Source organism: Schistocerca serialis, chromosome 1 (genome assembly GCF_023864345.2).
Source record: "Schistocerca serialis cubense isolate TAMUIC-IGC-003099 chromosome 1, iqSchSeri2.2, whole genome shotgun sequence".
NCBI lineage: Eukaryota > Metazoa > Arthropoda > Insecta > Orthoptera > Acrididae > Schistocerca > Schistocerca serialis.
This window is the reverse complement of record NC_064638.1, coordinates 495990236-496007093: the sequence shown is the minus strand read 5'-3', so window position 1 is coordinate 496007093 and position 16858 is coordinate 495990236. Positions and strand designations below refer to the sequence as shown.

Below are 16858 nucleotides of genomic sequence, written 5' to 3'. Positions count from 1 at the left end.
GACATGTGGCATAATCGGGTCTACTGCCAGATGTTTGTGTCGCTCTGGCACAATATTTCGGCCACGTAACTCATTGCCTTCTTCAGGTGCTACCTGAGACTGCCATATTGGAGGATCTTGTCCAGTATTTATGCCCAGAGGGTGCTGGGTGCTCTCTCTGCCATCCGCACCCACCTGGCGCTGCTTGTAATGTGTTGTCTCTTGCCCGGTGCTCCCTCGGACATCCATGCCCGACTTGGTCACCATCTGTGGCAGCTGTCTGAGGCCCGTCCAGTGTTGGGCGTTCCATTCGCAGTCCGTGCTTGCCTGGTGCTGCTCCTGGGGTTTTGGCCCATCCCTGGTGCTCCCATGGATGCCGCCGCCCGGCTCGTCCACCATCTGTGGTCGTGGCAGCTGTCTGGGGCCGGAACCGCGTTTGGCATTCCGTTCATGGTCCGTGATCACTTGGCACTGCTCCTAAGGTGTTGGCATCTCCCTGGTGCTCCCATGGATGTCTGCGCCCGCCTCGTCCACCATCTGCAGTTGTGGCAGCTGTCTGAGGCCATTCTCGCGTCGGGCGCTCCATTCGAGGTCCACGCCCGCCTGGCACTGCTTGTAAGGTGTTGTCTCTCCCTGGTGCTCCCTCGGATGCCCGCGCCCCACTTGGTCTCCATCTGTGGCAGCTCTCTGAGGCCCGTCCTTTGTTGGGCACTCCATTCGCGGTCTGTGCCTGCCTGGCACTGCTCCTGAGGTGTTGGCACTTCCCTGGTGCTCCGACGGTTGTCCATGCTCAGTTCGTCCATCATCTGCAGTCGTGGCAGCTGTCAGAGGCCCGTCCTGCATTGGGAGTTGTGGTTGCGGTCCGCACCCACCTGGCGCTGCTCCTGCGATGTTACTACTTCTTGAGGAGTTTCTTGGTTCCTTTCATTGGGCCCTGATGAGCTTCAGAGCCGGACTCCATGCTGAGCTGAGCTGGTAAGCGCTGTCTCGGTTTATTAGGTTGTCTGTGACCTTGATCTTGATGGCCTCCTTTATGACACTGTCCCAAAATCTTGGAGTCTGTGTCACAATTTAGGTGTTGTTGTAGTCCATTGAGTGACCGAGCTCCAGACAGTGCTCCGCTATGGCAGATTTTGTTGCCTGTTCTAGTCTGGTGTGCCTCTGGTGTTCTTTGCACCTGACGTCCACCGTCCTGGTTGTCTGGCCAATGTATGATTTTCCACACTGGCACGGGATGTTGTAAATGCCTGGTTTATGCAGCCCCAGGTCGTCCTTCACACTCCCTAGCATTGTCCCAGGACGGGCCTCAGACAGCTGCCACAGATGGCGACCAAGTCGGGCGTGGACGTCCGAGGGAGCACCGGGGAAGAGACAACACATTACAAGCAGTGCCAGGTGGGTGCAGACGGCACCCAGCGCCCTCTGGGCATAAATACTGGACAAGATCCTACAATATGGCAGTCTCAGGTAGCACCTGAAGAAGGCAACGAGTTATGTGGCCGAAATATTGTGCCACAGCGACACAAACATCTGGCAGTAGACCTGATTATTCCACATGTCAGCTCATATATTATCCAATACTGTTGTGGCACACTGGCAACAGTTTCACAAGCATTTCACTCATTTGGCAATGACAATTTTTCAGAAATTTGACTGCATATAACACACTTGGTGGTTTTGTAATGTAAGTATCCTTTATTCTGTACTTGATAAGGACCAAGAAGACTGAAATGGCTGTGCTCCATTGAAATAAATGAGTTTCATGTGTACAGTGTGTGAAGTTTTTTCAGATTGTGCTTGCCTATACAAAGTGTATAACTCGTCACAACTTCAGGATTTGCTGTCTTCCAATCGTATTGTGGCAAAGTTGACAGATGCTCTCCTGTTAATTGTGTATGATCGGCATGAAATAATTTCTTAATAACAGAGTTTATGCCACAGACTGAGACTCATTCTGGGCAAAGAGCTCTATTATCAGATGTACAATTTACATATATGTTACACTGCTGATGAGTTATATAGCTGGGTGAAAAATTTATCCCTGGAATGAAGCCATTATCTGAAATACCTTACCTTTTATGATGTGGTAGTCATGAGTGGTTGATAGAAAAATCTCTTTGGAGTTTGGCACAGTGAAAGTGTTGGTTGTGAGTGGTATAGCTCTAAAGTATGTCATGAGGCTCTCTCTCTCTCTCTCTCTCTCTCTCTCTCTCTCTCTCTCTCTCTCTGTGTGTGTGTGTGTGTGTGTGTGTGTGTGTGTGTGTGTGTGTGTGTGTGTGTGCGCGCGCGTGCAGCTGTGTTTGTAGTGATGACTCATCTTTTCTCTTTTTATTTTCTTTGCTTCCTTATAAATAGTCTTCAGTACTGAAATAAGCTTTAATGTAGTCTGCAGTTTTTTAGATTTATTTGTAGTGTTTTATAATCACAACAATGTTTTTAAAAAGGTTGTAGCTCAGCTTTTAGCTGAAACTATAATCAAATATTTGTTCTCCAGGGTGGAGGAATATGCTGGAGTGACAACTCGTACTATGAGATCGAGAGTGGCTGTGCTCAGGGACAGGCAAAGACCACCCCTCATCAGTAGCCTGAGCCAGAAATCAGGTTCTCTGGAAGGACTAAACCTGGAGCTCAGAGGAGAAGTTGAGCAAACTAAAACCAGTGTTGAGAGGCTTGACAATCAAGTTTCATCACTGCACCAAGATGTGGCAACTCTCAGCCAGGAGGTACAGAATACTTTCTTAGATTAAATAGTAAAAACCACAATGATTTTATTTATCTACCACAACTACAATCAAATTAATTATCTCCTAATTTAAGAAAACTGCTACGAATCACACTTTCTGCCATCTTTGCTTATCACTTAGATATGGATTTCAATATCTGGGACCTTATTTGTAGGTTCTCACCCCATTTCTAGGAACTGCAATAATAATAAAATCACACACACACACACACACACATACAAAGAGCTACATCGTCTTGTCATATTGCATTGCCTTAGTGTTACAGATCAATTTGGGGGGAGGGGTTGTGTCTGATAAAGTGAGTGAGAGATGAGAGGAGCCAGGTATAAGGAGGGAAGGATGGCTGATGGTTGGGAGGAGGTGCACCAAAGGAACTGAATAGTAGCATGACCTCAGTCAACTCCCCCTGCAGAAGAAAGGGAATTTTCATGTGGCACACAATGAAGTAGAGGAGTCAGTTGGTAGAGCATTGGAGGGTAGATGGAGTGGGAGATAGGACAGAGAAAGAGGGAAACTGTGAAGAGTAAGAGCAGATGTGAAGTGGGGGGCATGGAGACAGAAGTAGAAGTGTGTGTGAGATGGACACTACTGGAGATTGGAAGTCTCAGGATGGGAGAATTATGGGATCGAAGGATGTGTTGTAAGAGCAATGTCCCATTTATGTAATTAAGAGAAGATGGTATTTGGAAGAGGGTAGGGGTTTAAGAATCCAGATGGCATGGGTTTTGGAGCAGCTATTGATGCTGAGCATATAGTGCTCAACAGCATGCACTGGGTAGTCAACTTTCTCTTGGCTGCAATTTGGCAGTGTTCATTCATTCAGGTGGACAGCTACTAAGTAAATATGTTCACAAAAATGGACATAAAGAATTACAGCTTACCTAACATATGACATGACTTCTTTCACAGGTTTCTACCTTTATTTGTAGTAGGATATGACTGTGGTAAGATGCTGAACTAGAAGTCAGTTAAAAATCTTCTTCAGCTCTGCAACTTTTGCATCAAGGATAACATCAGCTTTTAAAGATGATGATGTCAAAAAGTTGACTTACTGTGCCTGTTTTCCTATTTTTGTTTACTTCCTATGGCATTATATTCTGTGGTAACTCATAACTGAAGAAAAAACTGTTTGTGAACAGAAGTATGTAATAAGGATAATATGTGGTGTCCAGTCTAGAACATTTTGTAGACAACTCTTTAAGCAAATGGAAAACAGCCTTACAGTACAGTACATTACTCCATTAGAAAAGTTTGTTGTCAATATTGAACCAAAGTTTGAAAACAACAGTGCCATAATCAGATACCAAAGGCATTGCCTTGTTGATACAGTCGTCCTTCTCTGTCCCTCACCATCTTAACCATTTGGTTGTAGCTACTGCAGTCCATGCCACTGATAAAACTTGATCTTTCTCCTGGATATTTACATTTAAGGCTGGAGTTTTCAAACTGTGCATTGTGGCTTCAAGAGTCACCATGGTTTTTCTGTAGTGGTATTGTGGTGGTTTCATAAAAGTATAATTTGGTTTATTTGCTTTCTGATAAAGGAAAAACATGTGCACTAGTGGTGATATCTAGTGGGCCAGCAGCATGTAAGTCTTGTTATTATGGCAGTGTAGTAGTTGGCATTTGAATTGTACTAGTTTTTATTCAGTAACAGACATTTTGAAGATTAATTATGATACTTCAGTTTTTTTTGTTTAGTTCAGAATATGTGGACAAACAAGAATTCAAGAGGTATGACAACAGTTACTTGAATTTCAGTTTTACAAGCACTGCTGTTTGAAGTAAAGAATGATCACCTTGTGTCATTTGCTTCTAAGGCACTGCCCTTCATGAAGTTCTTGATTCAGTAACTGCAGAAGTAATCTTCATTATAAAGTCAGCAATCCTTAATTCAAGATGTTTCCAATAAATGTGTGTTGATATAGGGCTGAGCATACTTCTTAATTTACTGTCATGAAAAAAAATGCCTCTTATGAAATGAAATGGCATCTGGAGTCAAATCACAGTAGTTCAGTTAACAAAATGTGAGAATACTTTTCCCACAAGTTAAAAGAAATTAGACAGGCAAAAGAAAAAAAAAGCTACAAAAGCTATTCTTTCATATTACAGAGTTGGCTATCATGTAGCAGGTAGATGAGTCAGCTGTCACACAACTGGAAGTGTGCCTTTTGTTAGACAATACTATTGATCATCAGATATTCAATATGGCTGACAAAGTTAATGATCAATTGTATGAAAACCTCAAAGGTATTGGTGACTATGGCCTTCACTTGGAAGAAGCTACAGACAACAACAATGATGTGCCTGTAATGTCTTATGTATATTTTGTACATGACAACAAATTCCATGAAGATCTTTTCTGAACCAAAATATCTCTTGGAACAAAATCAACAGACCTCTTTGAAACACTAAGCTCTTTAATGCAAGGAAGCAATGTTAATCTGGAAAATTGTGTAGGTGTTTGTACAGATGGAAGCCATAGTATGGAATGCAAGTTCTGATCCATAAATAGGCTCCTCATGTTATTTGGACACACTGTTTTACTCACTGAGAAGTCCAGGCATCAAAAGGCATAGGCACTGTCCCTCATGAAACTCTTCACTCAGTAACTGAAAAAGTAATCTTGAAGTCAGCATCCTTAATTCAAGATGTTTTCAGTAAATGTGTGTTGATATAAGGTTGAGCACACTTCTTAATATACTGTAATAACTCTCACTAGCTTTCACACGAGAATGTCTTGAAAATGAACTTTGCTCTTTTTTACCTTGCTCAAGAGAAACATATGAGATGTGATAAAAATGATACAAAAATTTTTGTTTTTGTTAAAGAATATTTATTTATTCACCAACATCACCTTTTATCCCTTCAAAGTAATCCTGTTAAGATATAGTACGCTTGTGTCAGTGCTTTTTCCAATCTTGGAAGCACTTCTGGAACTCATTTTTCATTATCATGTTCAGCTCCTTCAGCAGTTCCATTTATCTCATCCATGATGACAAAACAAAATCCTTTCATGGTTCTCTTCAGCCTCAGGAATAGAAAGAGATTTCGGGGGGCCATGTTCAGTGAATAAGGTTGCTGAGGTAACATAAGTTTTGTTTTTTGCCAAAAAATCATGAATAATCATTAAGATATGAGTGGGAGCATTATCGTGATGCAGTTTCCAAGAGTGATTTTGCCACATTTCTGGTCTTTTCTTCAGATTGTTTTATCCAAAAAAGCTACAGTCAACACTAAAAATTTGATACTGCACTTTATTGCACTTCTCAAGAAAAAATTGATGCAAATTTTTTGATCCATCTACTTCAAAGGTAAAAATTCAATGAGCACTTGAAAACACTATAATATTTCAGGCTGTCAACAATAAACTAAATATTCAAAACAGCTGAAAATGCAAATGCACACCAGGAACATGTGTACCAACAAGATAAAAGAATTTGAAAATTGGATGTATAAAACCCAAGAAATTAAAAAAAATCCCATTACTTTTTGATCACACCTTGTATGAAATCATGATTGATTGACTAATTGATTTATTCATCTGTAGAACAATATACGTTTCATGGATGTAGTCAAATGTTTGTACAATATTTCTTATAAAATAAACATTCTTTACAGTATATACAGCTCCTATACTTAGTTCTACTTTTCTAATCATGTCAAGTTAAATTTGTTATGCAGTACAATGTTCATGAACATTAGTCTATAGTTATTTCAAATATTCATCTGTAGTGTAATAGCTATTATCTAGTAAATATTCTTTTAGCCTTTGACTAAAAGTGTGGGGATCATTTACATCTTTTATTTCTACTGGTAATCTGTTGCACAAATTAATGCCATGATATAATACACTATTTTGAGTTTTTGACTTGTTTCTTCTGTTTACTGGCCAGTCAGTCACAGACTAATTGAGAAAATATAAACAGATCCCAAAGATTACAGGAATGAAGAAAATTAAGCAACACTTGTGGTTACAGTAGGAGAAATTACTCTACAGTGTTGACCGACTGTTACTCAAATGAGCGAAAAACACGCAAATTCTTAAAACAAAATAAACAGCACTTCTAAATGCAGATAAATAAACAGATACTGTTCACATCTACTAGGAAGTATGAAAGAGTACCATTAAACTAAATGATGTATACAATCTGTGTGCACAAATATGAGCTTTTATTGTAGGAACCTTGCCATCGCCTTTCTGTCCTGTTCTCTGTTTGGACTTCTTAAGATCATTTGCAGTACTGTACCATTATAGATTCCCTGGTTCCTTTTCCTTTCCTAAATCCAAGTCAGTCTTCTCCTAAATGTATGTAAATCTTAGCTTTTAGTCTCTACTTAATAATACTGAGAAGAGTTTTTAAAGCAGACTTACAAGCCAAGGCCCTATAATTTAAAATCATTGGCATTTCCTTTCTTATGTATGGTAATTGTTTTACTTTGTGTTAAATTCAATGGTAGTGTTCAATCCTCATACCGTCTATCACTCAGCATTAGTGTGGCACAGAAAGGAATGAGGTTTTCAGCCATTGAAGTCCTTGACCACCTACTAAATGCTGTAAGGAACTTAATGGATAATAAAATTATTTCCAAGCACAAAACTGTGATCATGTTTGCTTGACAACACCTATTTCATACAAGAATTTCTGAATATGTAGTATGATAGTGTGTGTGTGTGTGGTCATCATGTTGCCATACTTTCCACTGAAAAAGTGTTCTTGTAATTGCCCTACCGGTAATTCATCATAGTGAGATATTACAGTTATGATCCACAGAACTTATATGTAATTAACTAACTAATTAACATATCTTCATGTCCTGCATCTTGATCTTCCTCAGGGACATGATCCATGTGACAAGGAGTTGGGGATAGTTTTGGTTGAGCAGCAGAATACTGTTTTGGGAGAGGTGGTATGGATGTTCATTATTTTTATCATGAAGATAGGTGGCCAAGCCCTAGTGAAAGATATGCTAGAGATCCTACAGTCCAGGGTGCAACTGTGTAATGTGGAGGTTCATGATGGTGGTTGGAAGAGTTAAGGCAAGTTTGGATATGGCATATGAGATCTGTCTGCATTTTTCTCTCATGTTTCGTCATTCAGTATCTCCCTATGACTTTAGCTTATGAGATTTATGTAGAAATTAGTTATACTGCCAACTCTCACTGGTCCTGCTTAGTTTTCCTGTCCATCTCTTCTTTTACTGTTTTGTGAACCAGACAGAGTATTAGATTCACATTCACAAACATTCCACCATCACCTTTTGTCATTTCTATTACACCACTTCCTACTACTTTACAACCTACTTATTGCATCTCTTCTCGCTTGACAACACTTATTGGATGAACTTCATACTTTTTCACATTGTTAAAATCTCATACCATTTGTTGTCCTTCTCAGGAGATACCACGTTATTTTCTTCAGCTGAAGATAAGTGAATTTTCAGTAGACAGTGCGTTACCACTTCATGCTTCTGGTGAATCTCCTATCCTCCTGTATAAGATTAGTGCTGTCACATTTAAAGTTCCATGCCTTCAACAATGTATGCAAGATTTTGCAACATTCCAGAAGTTATTTAGTGACAGAGTTAGCAGTGTTAAAGAAAGATAGAAGTTTTACACTTCTTGGTGCAGAATTGTCAGGTCCGGATTCATTTTGTCCAAGAATTCAGCTCGATTTGCTTCAAACTTTTTCTTTTATTTTCTTCAGGCACAAGACAGACACAGATACAAACACTGAGCCAATACTGAAACATGTGGCCACAATTACAGTACAGCTCATAAGTTTTCAACAATCAAAACATTTATACTACAGTACTGACCATTAAAATTGCTACACCCAGAAGAAATGCAGATTATAAACGGGTATTCATTGGACAAATATATTATACTAGAACTGACATGTGATTACATTTTCACGCAATTTGGGTGCATAGATATTGAGGAATCAGTACCCAGAACAACCACTTCTAGCCATAATAACGGCCTTGATACACCTGGACCTTGAGTCAAACAGGGCTTGGATGGTGTGTACAGGTACAGTTGCCCATGCAGCTTCAACATGATACCACACTTCATCAAGAGTAGCGACTGGCATACTGTGATGAGCCAGTTGTTCGGCCACCATTGACCAGACATTTTCAATTGATCTGGAGAATGTGCTGGCCAGGGCAGCATTCGAACATTTTCTGTATCCAGAAAGGCTCGTACAGGACCTGCAAATTCGATCGTGCATTATCCTGCTGAAATGTAGGGTTTCGCAGGGATCGAATGAAGGGTAGAGCCATGGGTCGTAACACATCTGAAATGTAATGTCCACTGTTCAAAGAGCTGTCAATGCGAACAAGAGGTGACCGAGACGTATAACCAATGGCACCCCATACCATCACGCCGGGTGACATGTCAGTATGGCGATGACGAATACACACTTCCAATGTACATTCACAGTGATGTCACCAAACACGGATGCGACCATCATGATGCTGTAAACAGAACCTGCATTCATCCAAAAAATGACGTTTTGCCATTCGTGCACTCAGGTTCGTTGTTGAGTACACCATCACAGGTGCTCCTGTCTGTGATGCAGCATCAAGGGTAACTGCAGCCATGATCTTCGAGCTGATAGTCCATGCTGTTGCGAATGTCATCGAACTGTTCTTGCAGATGGTTGTTGTCTGTTGACTCAGGGATCAAGACATGGCTGCACGATCCGTTACAGCCATGCAGATAAGATGCCTGTCATCTCGACTGCTAGAGATACAAAGCCATTGGGATCCAGCACGGAATTCCGTATTATCCTCCTGAGCCCACTGATTCCATATTCTGCTAACAGTCATTGGATCTTGAACAACACGAGCAGCAATGTCGCCATACGATAAACTGCAATCATGGTAGGCTACAATCTGACCTTTATCAAAGTTGGAAACGTGATGGTACGCATTTCTCCTCCTTACACGAGGCATCACAACAACGTTTCACCAGGCAACGCTGGTCAACTGCTGTTTGTGTATGAACCTGGCCACCCACCCGGACAGTGTATCTGCAATGACAAGAACTACCTGCAGTGACAAGAATTCCCTTGCCCAGTATGCTGAAGGTCTCACAAAGGCATTCAAAAACAGGAACTGTCCTCCAAATTTAGTCCACAAACTGATTTCCCATGTCATATCCCCATACATGCCCAAGCCTCCCAGCACCTACAAGAACCAGTTACAAAGAAGCACTCCATTCATCACCCACCACCACCCCAGACTGGAACAGTGGAACCCAATCTTTCATCAGTGCTTTGATTATTTATCATCGTACTCTTAAATGAGGCATATCTTACTCAAGATCCTGTTCACTCCTCCTAAAGTGGTGTTTGGTTACCCATACAACCTCCACATCATTCTAGTCCATCCCTTTGCCACTCCCATTCTCAACTCCTTGGCACAGGGCTCATATTCATGTAGAAGATGAAGGAGCAAGACCTGCTGAATCCACACGCACAGCACTTCCTACTCCAATTCTGTCACAGGCTAATCTCACCCCATCAGAGATCAGGCTACTAGTTAAATCAACCATGTCAGAGACCAGCTCTGTTGCAATCACTGCATAGCTTTCTATATTGGCATGACTACCAACAAGCTGTCCACCAGGATGAAAGGCCACTGCCAAACTGTGGCCAAGAGCCAAGTGGAACACCCTATGACACAACATGCAGCTGAACATACGTACTTGATTCAGAGACTATTTCATAACCCATTCCATCTGTATCCTCCCCTCTACCAACAGCTTTTCTGAAGTGCGCAGGTAGAAGTTATCGTTACAGCACATTTTCCATTCCTGAAATTATCCTGGCCTCGCCCTACAATAACCTACTGTCCCCATACCCTCCATCCAACAGTTTTCACCCCCTCTGCACTGTTACCTCCTCCCAATTCACATCTCCTCACCCTCATTATGAACCACTCTCTGCAAATGTGCCCACCAGCCTTTTTCTGTATATGCACCTCTCCTTTCTCTTCCCCAAGTCCCCCTGCAGTAAAGAAGTGTGAAAAAGTTCGCTAGCACTGAGGGAAGCAAGCTGCAAATTAATGTACACCTACCTCGGTACAGCATTCGTTCACCATCCACTGCGCTGCATTTGTAGGTACTATGTATATAATGTGAAAAGCACCATTGAAGAAAACCATTGTCCATACTTACGATTGCATAGTCTACGTAACTCATGTAACAAAATAAACCTGTAAATTTCTAGTAATAACAGGCAAAAGTAGATGCTTCCTTTCTTAATTGAAAATGTCCGCTTCCTGATACTAATGTTTTTTATTGTCATTTAGTTATGGTGTCAACAATCCCACATTTACATTGATAGCCCATCTACTACTAGTTGATGCAGCTTATATCACATGCAAGACAGCCAGGAGTGTACTAAGTCCAACCTGACATATTATGTGATTAATGCAGTCAATACTCTGCTACGAAATGAGTTTCACACTCTGTCCTTTTCAGTGGACTCTTCAGAGGAAGATGCTCGCCAAAAAATGTTCTGTAAATGCATACTGAACGTGCCACGCAGAATTCTTCACAAAGTAAGATAGTTTCACACACAGTTTTCTCTACAACAGACACTCCAAAAGTTCCCAAACTTCACAGAAGTGTCCATAAATGCATCTGTTTCCATGCCAATATAAACCAAATGCGAAATAACATTTTACAAATAACTTTTTTGGACACGTCTAACATGACCTTCTCATCCGGCAGCTACTGCATGACTGTCTGAATGCCATTGGTATCAGGACATATAACTAATTTCATTGTGCAGGAAAGACTTTACTCTCATTGGTTGATCAAAACAAACAGCCAATCAAATCAATCTTTCAAGATCACATTCACGCTTAAACTGTTTTATTCCATCCAACATTTGTAAGTGCATTTACATCATTACATGCTGCAAATATTAACAAACTGTTCCACCATACCAAATGATATGAAAACTAAGAGAAAACTATGCTTGAAATATACTTTAGAACTGATTATCCTCTTATTACCTTTCTGGCTTCCTTATTACAAAAGCAAACACTCGTAGACATACGTCATCCAATAGTTAGAGGTATTTACAGTTTTCATGACACCCTGGTGGCGTAATACTTGCTAGTTATGTAAGGTGTAATACAATCTTGAATTGAAATTTGACTTATGTCCCACACACACTCACATGCACTCTTATTTACTCTCACCCTAACACAAAATATAAATATTAACTTTTAAACTGTTATTTTCATTAAGAAAGAAAAATTATCGAAAGTTTAGAATTGAAAATCTTTATAAAATAAATCAGCACAATGAGAGTGCTATTACTGTTTTCAAATAACAAAAGAAATATAAACTGTTATTGTTCCTATCTGAATTTACTTTCTTAAATGTCAGTTAGGTACTTTTTAATGTTTTTTTTTTATCTCCAAAACTATTATAGGTAGCGGTATCAAATTTTGACACACAGTTCTTCTGAATAACAAAAGGTCATGTACCAAATTTGGAATAAAACAGATAATGTTTAACATAGTTATTTAGTTTCTTAAATGAGGTGAATAACTGTTTTTAGTACATACCACAGTGTGCATTCTCATGGTCCGCTATAGCGACAGGTGTGGCTATGAAGCATGCAGCAGGCCACAAGACAACCACCACTGAACGCTACTATACTGCAGGCTTCCAAAACAGCTTGCTATAATGTAACAAAACTTACTGCAAAAATCTGCAGTCACATAGTAGCTGCGATGCTACACACCCCCTAAGAAACTAAAAATTTTCCAGATCATATTATTATGTTACTTACAATTTATGCTGTTATGGTTTTCCTTAACTACAGAAACACCTCTCATTTAAGCGTTTTTACCAAACAAATTTTTTTCCATTTGATCAAATTATTTAAATTACATAACATCACAACATGATATACCTATTTACATCAATTGTTAATGGCTAGGGGTTGATGACGCACAGCAAATCAATTTTTACAAAAGAAATTATTTTTCGTCAGCTGAAAAGAAGTAACATGTCTAATGTTCTTAGAGGATTCTTAACAATTTAATACTTTCTTGTTCAAAGAATGACTTTAACAAAATTCCACTTTCAAAATTTATGTATAACAATATTTTTTTTCAAAATTCTTTAAATTTTCAAAACATTCATGAACAATATTCTTTTCTTCAAACGTTTTGGAACAACAATCTCTTTTTTAAATCCAATTCTTCCATAAAAAAAAAAAAATTACTTTGTTTCGTCTCTTAATGACGTCAAAAAACTTTACTGAAAATCTAGTTGAAGCATTACATCATCTATAACTATCACACTACACTTTTGACACTTTGGGGGGGGGGGGGGGTTCAGATTTTTCACTAATGGAGTAAGCACTTACACTTGAATCACAAAATGGCTTTATCACTGGTATTTACCATCTAGCTCTGTCTCAACCTCGGGTTCTTTCTCAGCACCTGTAATATACAGTACACCTCAGTGTACATTCTCACTCTTTACATCCTAATCCTAAGACACACATTTATCCTAATAGATAATATCTCTTGAAGATTGCCTCTCAAATGCAAAAGTTAAAAGCAAAACTTTTTTAAAGATTTTTTTAAACTTTTTATTCAAATTCTTTTTCAAGCCAATTCGTATTCATTTTCAATCCAACATTTCTTTACATTTAGTATTAATTAATTCAGTGAAAATGAATTAACTGCTTTTAAAAACTTTAACAGTGCACACTAAATTGGCACTACTACTGAAATATTATTTTCAAACTCTGTGTGTAATTAAGCAAGTTACTGTTACAAATATTGCTAATCCAAAATTTTACTCTTTCTTTACTTTCTTTCAGAATACAAAATTTACAACTTGATTTTACACTAATAAGCTATTGTACACAAAGACAAAACACAACATCATTAAGTATACTGAAAAACTAGTTCTGCCACCATCTGCAGCTCTGAAAAACATCATCACACATTACGCAAATAGACACAAAATCAATAAGCACTGAAAACCATTCAGTACACCTCCTGCAGTTCCTCGGCACCTCCTGTATACATCATACAAAAAGAGAAAACATATTTTAGAAAATCACTAAAATTACTTATGTCCTCTTCAGTAGCTACGAGGCACATCTTACATACTACTATATACAAAGAATACCTATTCTACAGAAAAGTCCTTATAAAATTACTGTAAATTATCCTTGCCAGCTCCTGCGGCTTTAGCAAAGTCCTCACACAGATCCTAGATACAAAAAAACCATATTGTGGTTGGCAGACTGAAAGTACTTTACGCCAGCTTCTGTGGCTTAAGTAATACACATTAGACACATATTATATAAGGAATACTCATCATTATTGGCACACAGAATACCAAAAGTCCTTGTAGAAAAATCTGAACATAACTGTTGGTTGGTTGTTTTTTGGGGAAGGAGACCAGACAGTGTGGTCATCGGTCTCATCGGATTAGGGAAGGATGGGGAAGGAAGTCGGCCGTGCCCTTTCAGAGGAGCCATCCTGGCATTTGCCTGGAGTGATTTAGGGAAATCACGGAAAACCTAAATCAGGATGGCCGGACGCGGGATTGAACCGTCGTCCTCCCGAATGCGAGTCCAGTGTCTAACCACTGCGCCACCTCGCTCGGTGAACATAACTCATGCCACCTCTGTGGTTCTGTACATCACATACACAATATTCCAGAAAAAATACAATATTCCATATGGAACATTACTGAACCTCCTGGCCAATCACTGTAGCTCTTCATTACTCGTTACTGCAACTAACTCCAGCCAACTTCTGTGGCTGTACATATACACCTTCTACACTAGCCAAATATTGTGGCTTTTCATCATCTCATGGTCCAAATTATGTATATATAACAGGGAAACATTCCACATGGGAAAAATATATTTAAAAACAAAGATGATGTGACTTACCATACGAAAGCGCTGGCAGGTCGACAGAAACACAAACAAACACATACATACACACAAAATTCTAGCTTTTGCAATCAATGGTTGCTTCATCAGGAAAGAGGGAAGGAGAGGGAAAGATGAAAGGATGTGGGTTTTAAGGGAGAGGGTAAGGAGTCATTCCAATCCCGGGAGAGGGAAAGTCTTACCTTAGGGGGAAAAAAGGACGGGTATACACTTGCACACACACACATATCGATCCGCACATACACAGACACAAGCAGACTTGCCTTTACAAATGCCTGCTTGTGTCTGTGTATGTGCGGATGGATATGTGTGTGTGTGTGTGTGTGTGTGTGTGTGTGTGTGTGCGAGTGTATACCTGTCCTTTATTCCCCCTAAGGTAAGTCTTTCCACTCCCGGGATTGGAATTACTCTTTACCCTCTCCCTTAAAATCCACATCCTTTCGTCTTTCCCTCTCCTTCCCTCTTTCCTGACGAAGCAACCTTTGGTTGCGAAAGCTAGAACTTTGTGTGTATGTATGTGTTTGTGTTTCTGTCAACCTGCCAGCACTTCGTATGGTAAGTCACATCACCTTTATATATATATATATATATATATATATATATATATATATATATATATATATATATATATATATATATATATATAAAAATAGAGGGAAATATTCCACATGGGAAAAATATATCTAGAAACACAGATGATGTGACTTACCGAACGAAAGTGCTGGCAGGTCGATAGACACACAAACAAACACAAACATACACACAAAATTCAAGCTTTCGCAACAAACTGTTGCCTCATCAGGAAAGAGGGAAGGAGAGGGAAAGATGAAAGGATGTGGGTTTTAAGGGAGAGGGTAAGGAGTCATTCCAATCCCAGGAGCGGAAAAATGTCTGCTTGTGTCTGTGTATGTGTGTGTGTGTGAGTGTATACCTGTCCTTTTTTCCTTTTTACCCCCTAAGGTAAGTCTTTCCGCACCTGGGATTGGAATGACTCCTTACCCTCTCCCTTAAAACCCACATCTTTTCGTCTTTCCCTCTCCTTCCCTCTTTCCTGATGAGGCAACAGTTTGTATATATATATATATATATATATATATATATATATATATATATATATATATATATATATATATATCTCTAAAAAGAAAGATGATGAAACTTACCAAACAAAAGCGCTGGCAGGTCGATAGACACACAAACAAACACAAACATACACACAAAATTCTAGCTTTCGCAACCAATGGTTGCCTCGTCAGGAAAGAGGGAAGGAGAAGGAAAGACAAAAGGATATGGGTTTTAAGGGAGAGGGTAAGGAGTCATTCCAATCCCGGGAGCGGAAAGACTTACCTTAGGGGGAAAAAAGGACAGGTATACACTCGCACACACACACATATCCATCCACACATACACAGACACAAGCAGACATTTGGCCTTTACAAATGTCTGCTTGTGTCTGTGTATGTGTGGATGGATATGTGTGTGTGTGCGAGTGTATACCTGTCCTTTTTTCCCCCTAAGGTAAGTCTTTCCGCTCCCGGGATTGGAATGACTCCTTACCCTCTCCCTTAAAACCCATATCCTTTTGTCTTTCCTTCTCCTTCCCTCTTTCCTGACGAGGCAACCATTGGTTGCGAAAGCTAGAATTTTGTGTGTATGTTTGTGTTTGTTTGTGTGTCTATCGACCTGCCAGCGCTTTTGTTTGGTAAGTTTCATCATCTTTCTTTTTAGATATATTTTTCCCACGTGGAATGTTTCCCTCTATTATATTCATATATATATATATATATATAGGTCCTTATAGAAAAACATTAAGTACAACTCATGCCAACTTATGTGGCCCTTAAACCCATATCGTACACTACATTGAAGAAAACACACATCACTAAAAAAAATAAATACACTTAAGTCCACCTCTCTGGTTCTCAAAATATATCAAGTACAAATTTCTTTTTTCTCATTAGGCAGGCAATACGCTCTTGCCTCTGACACATTACTCTTACAACATCTTTACATGTCACAAAAGCTTCTAAAAATCTCTTGCCATATTATTGTATCATCACATTAAAGCATACTTTTCATTCCTCTCTCTTTCTGGTTAGTTGTTTTAGTTTCTATTGGGACACTAACTCTCTGTATGGTTTGTACTACTCTAGTACACTATTTACTGATAGGAAAGAAGGA

At 39.5% G+C, this 16858-nt stretch overlaps 1 protein-coding gene across 1 annotated transcript in view; it reads left to right on the top strand.

Moving 5' to 3' along the window:
• LOC126473985 (potassium voltage-gated channel subfamily H member 8) overlaps positions 1–16858 on the top strand; it is a 493833-nt gene that overhangs the window by 463115 nt on the left and 13860 nt on the right. Inside the window, exon 13 of the mRNA XM_050101374.1 lies at positions 2474–2702. Within this exon, the coding sequence (XP_049957331.1) occupies positions 2474–2702 (229 nt within the window). The remainder of the gene's footprint in view (positions 1–2473; positions 2703–16858) is intronic.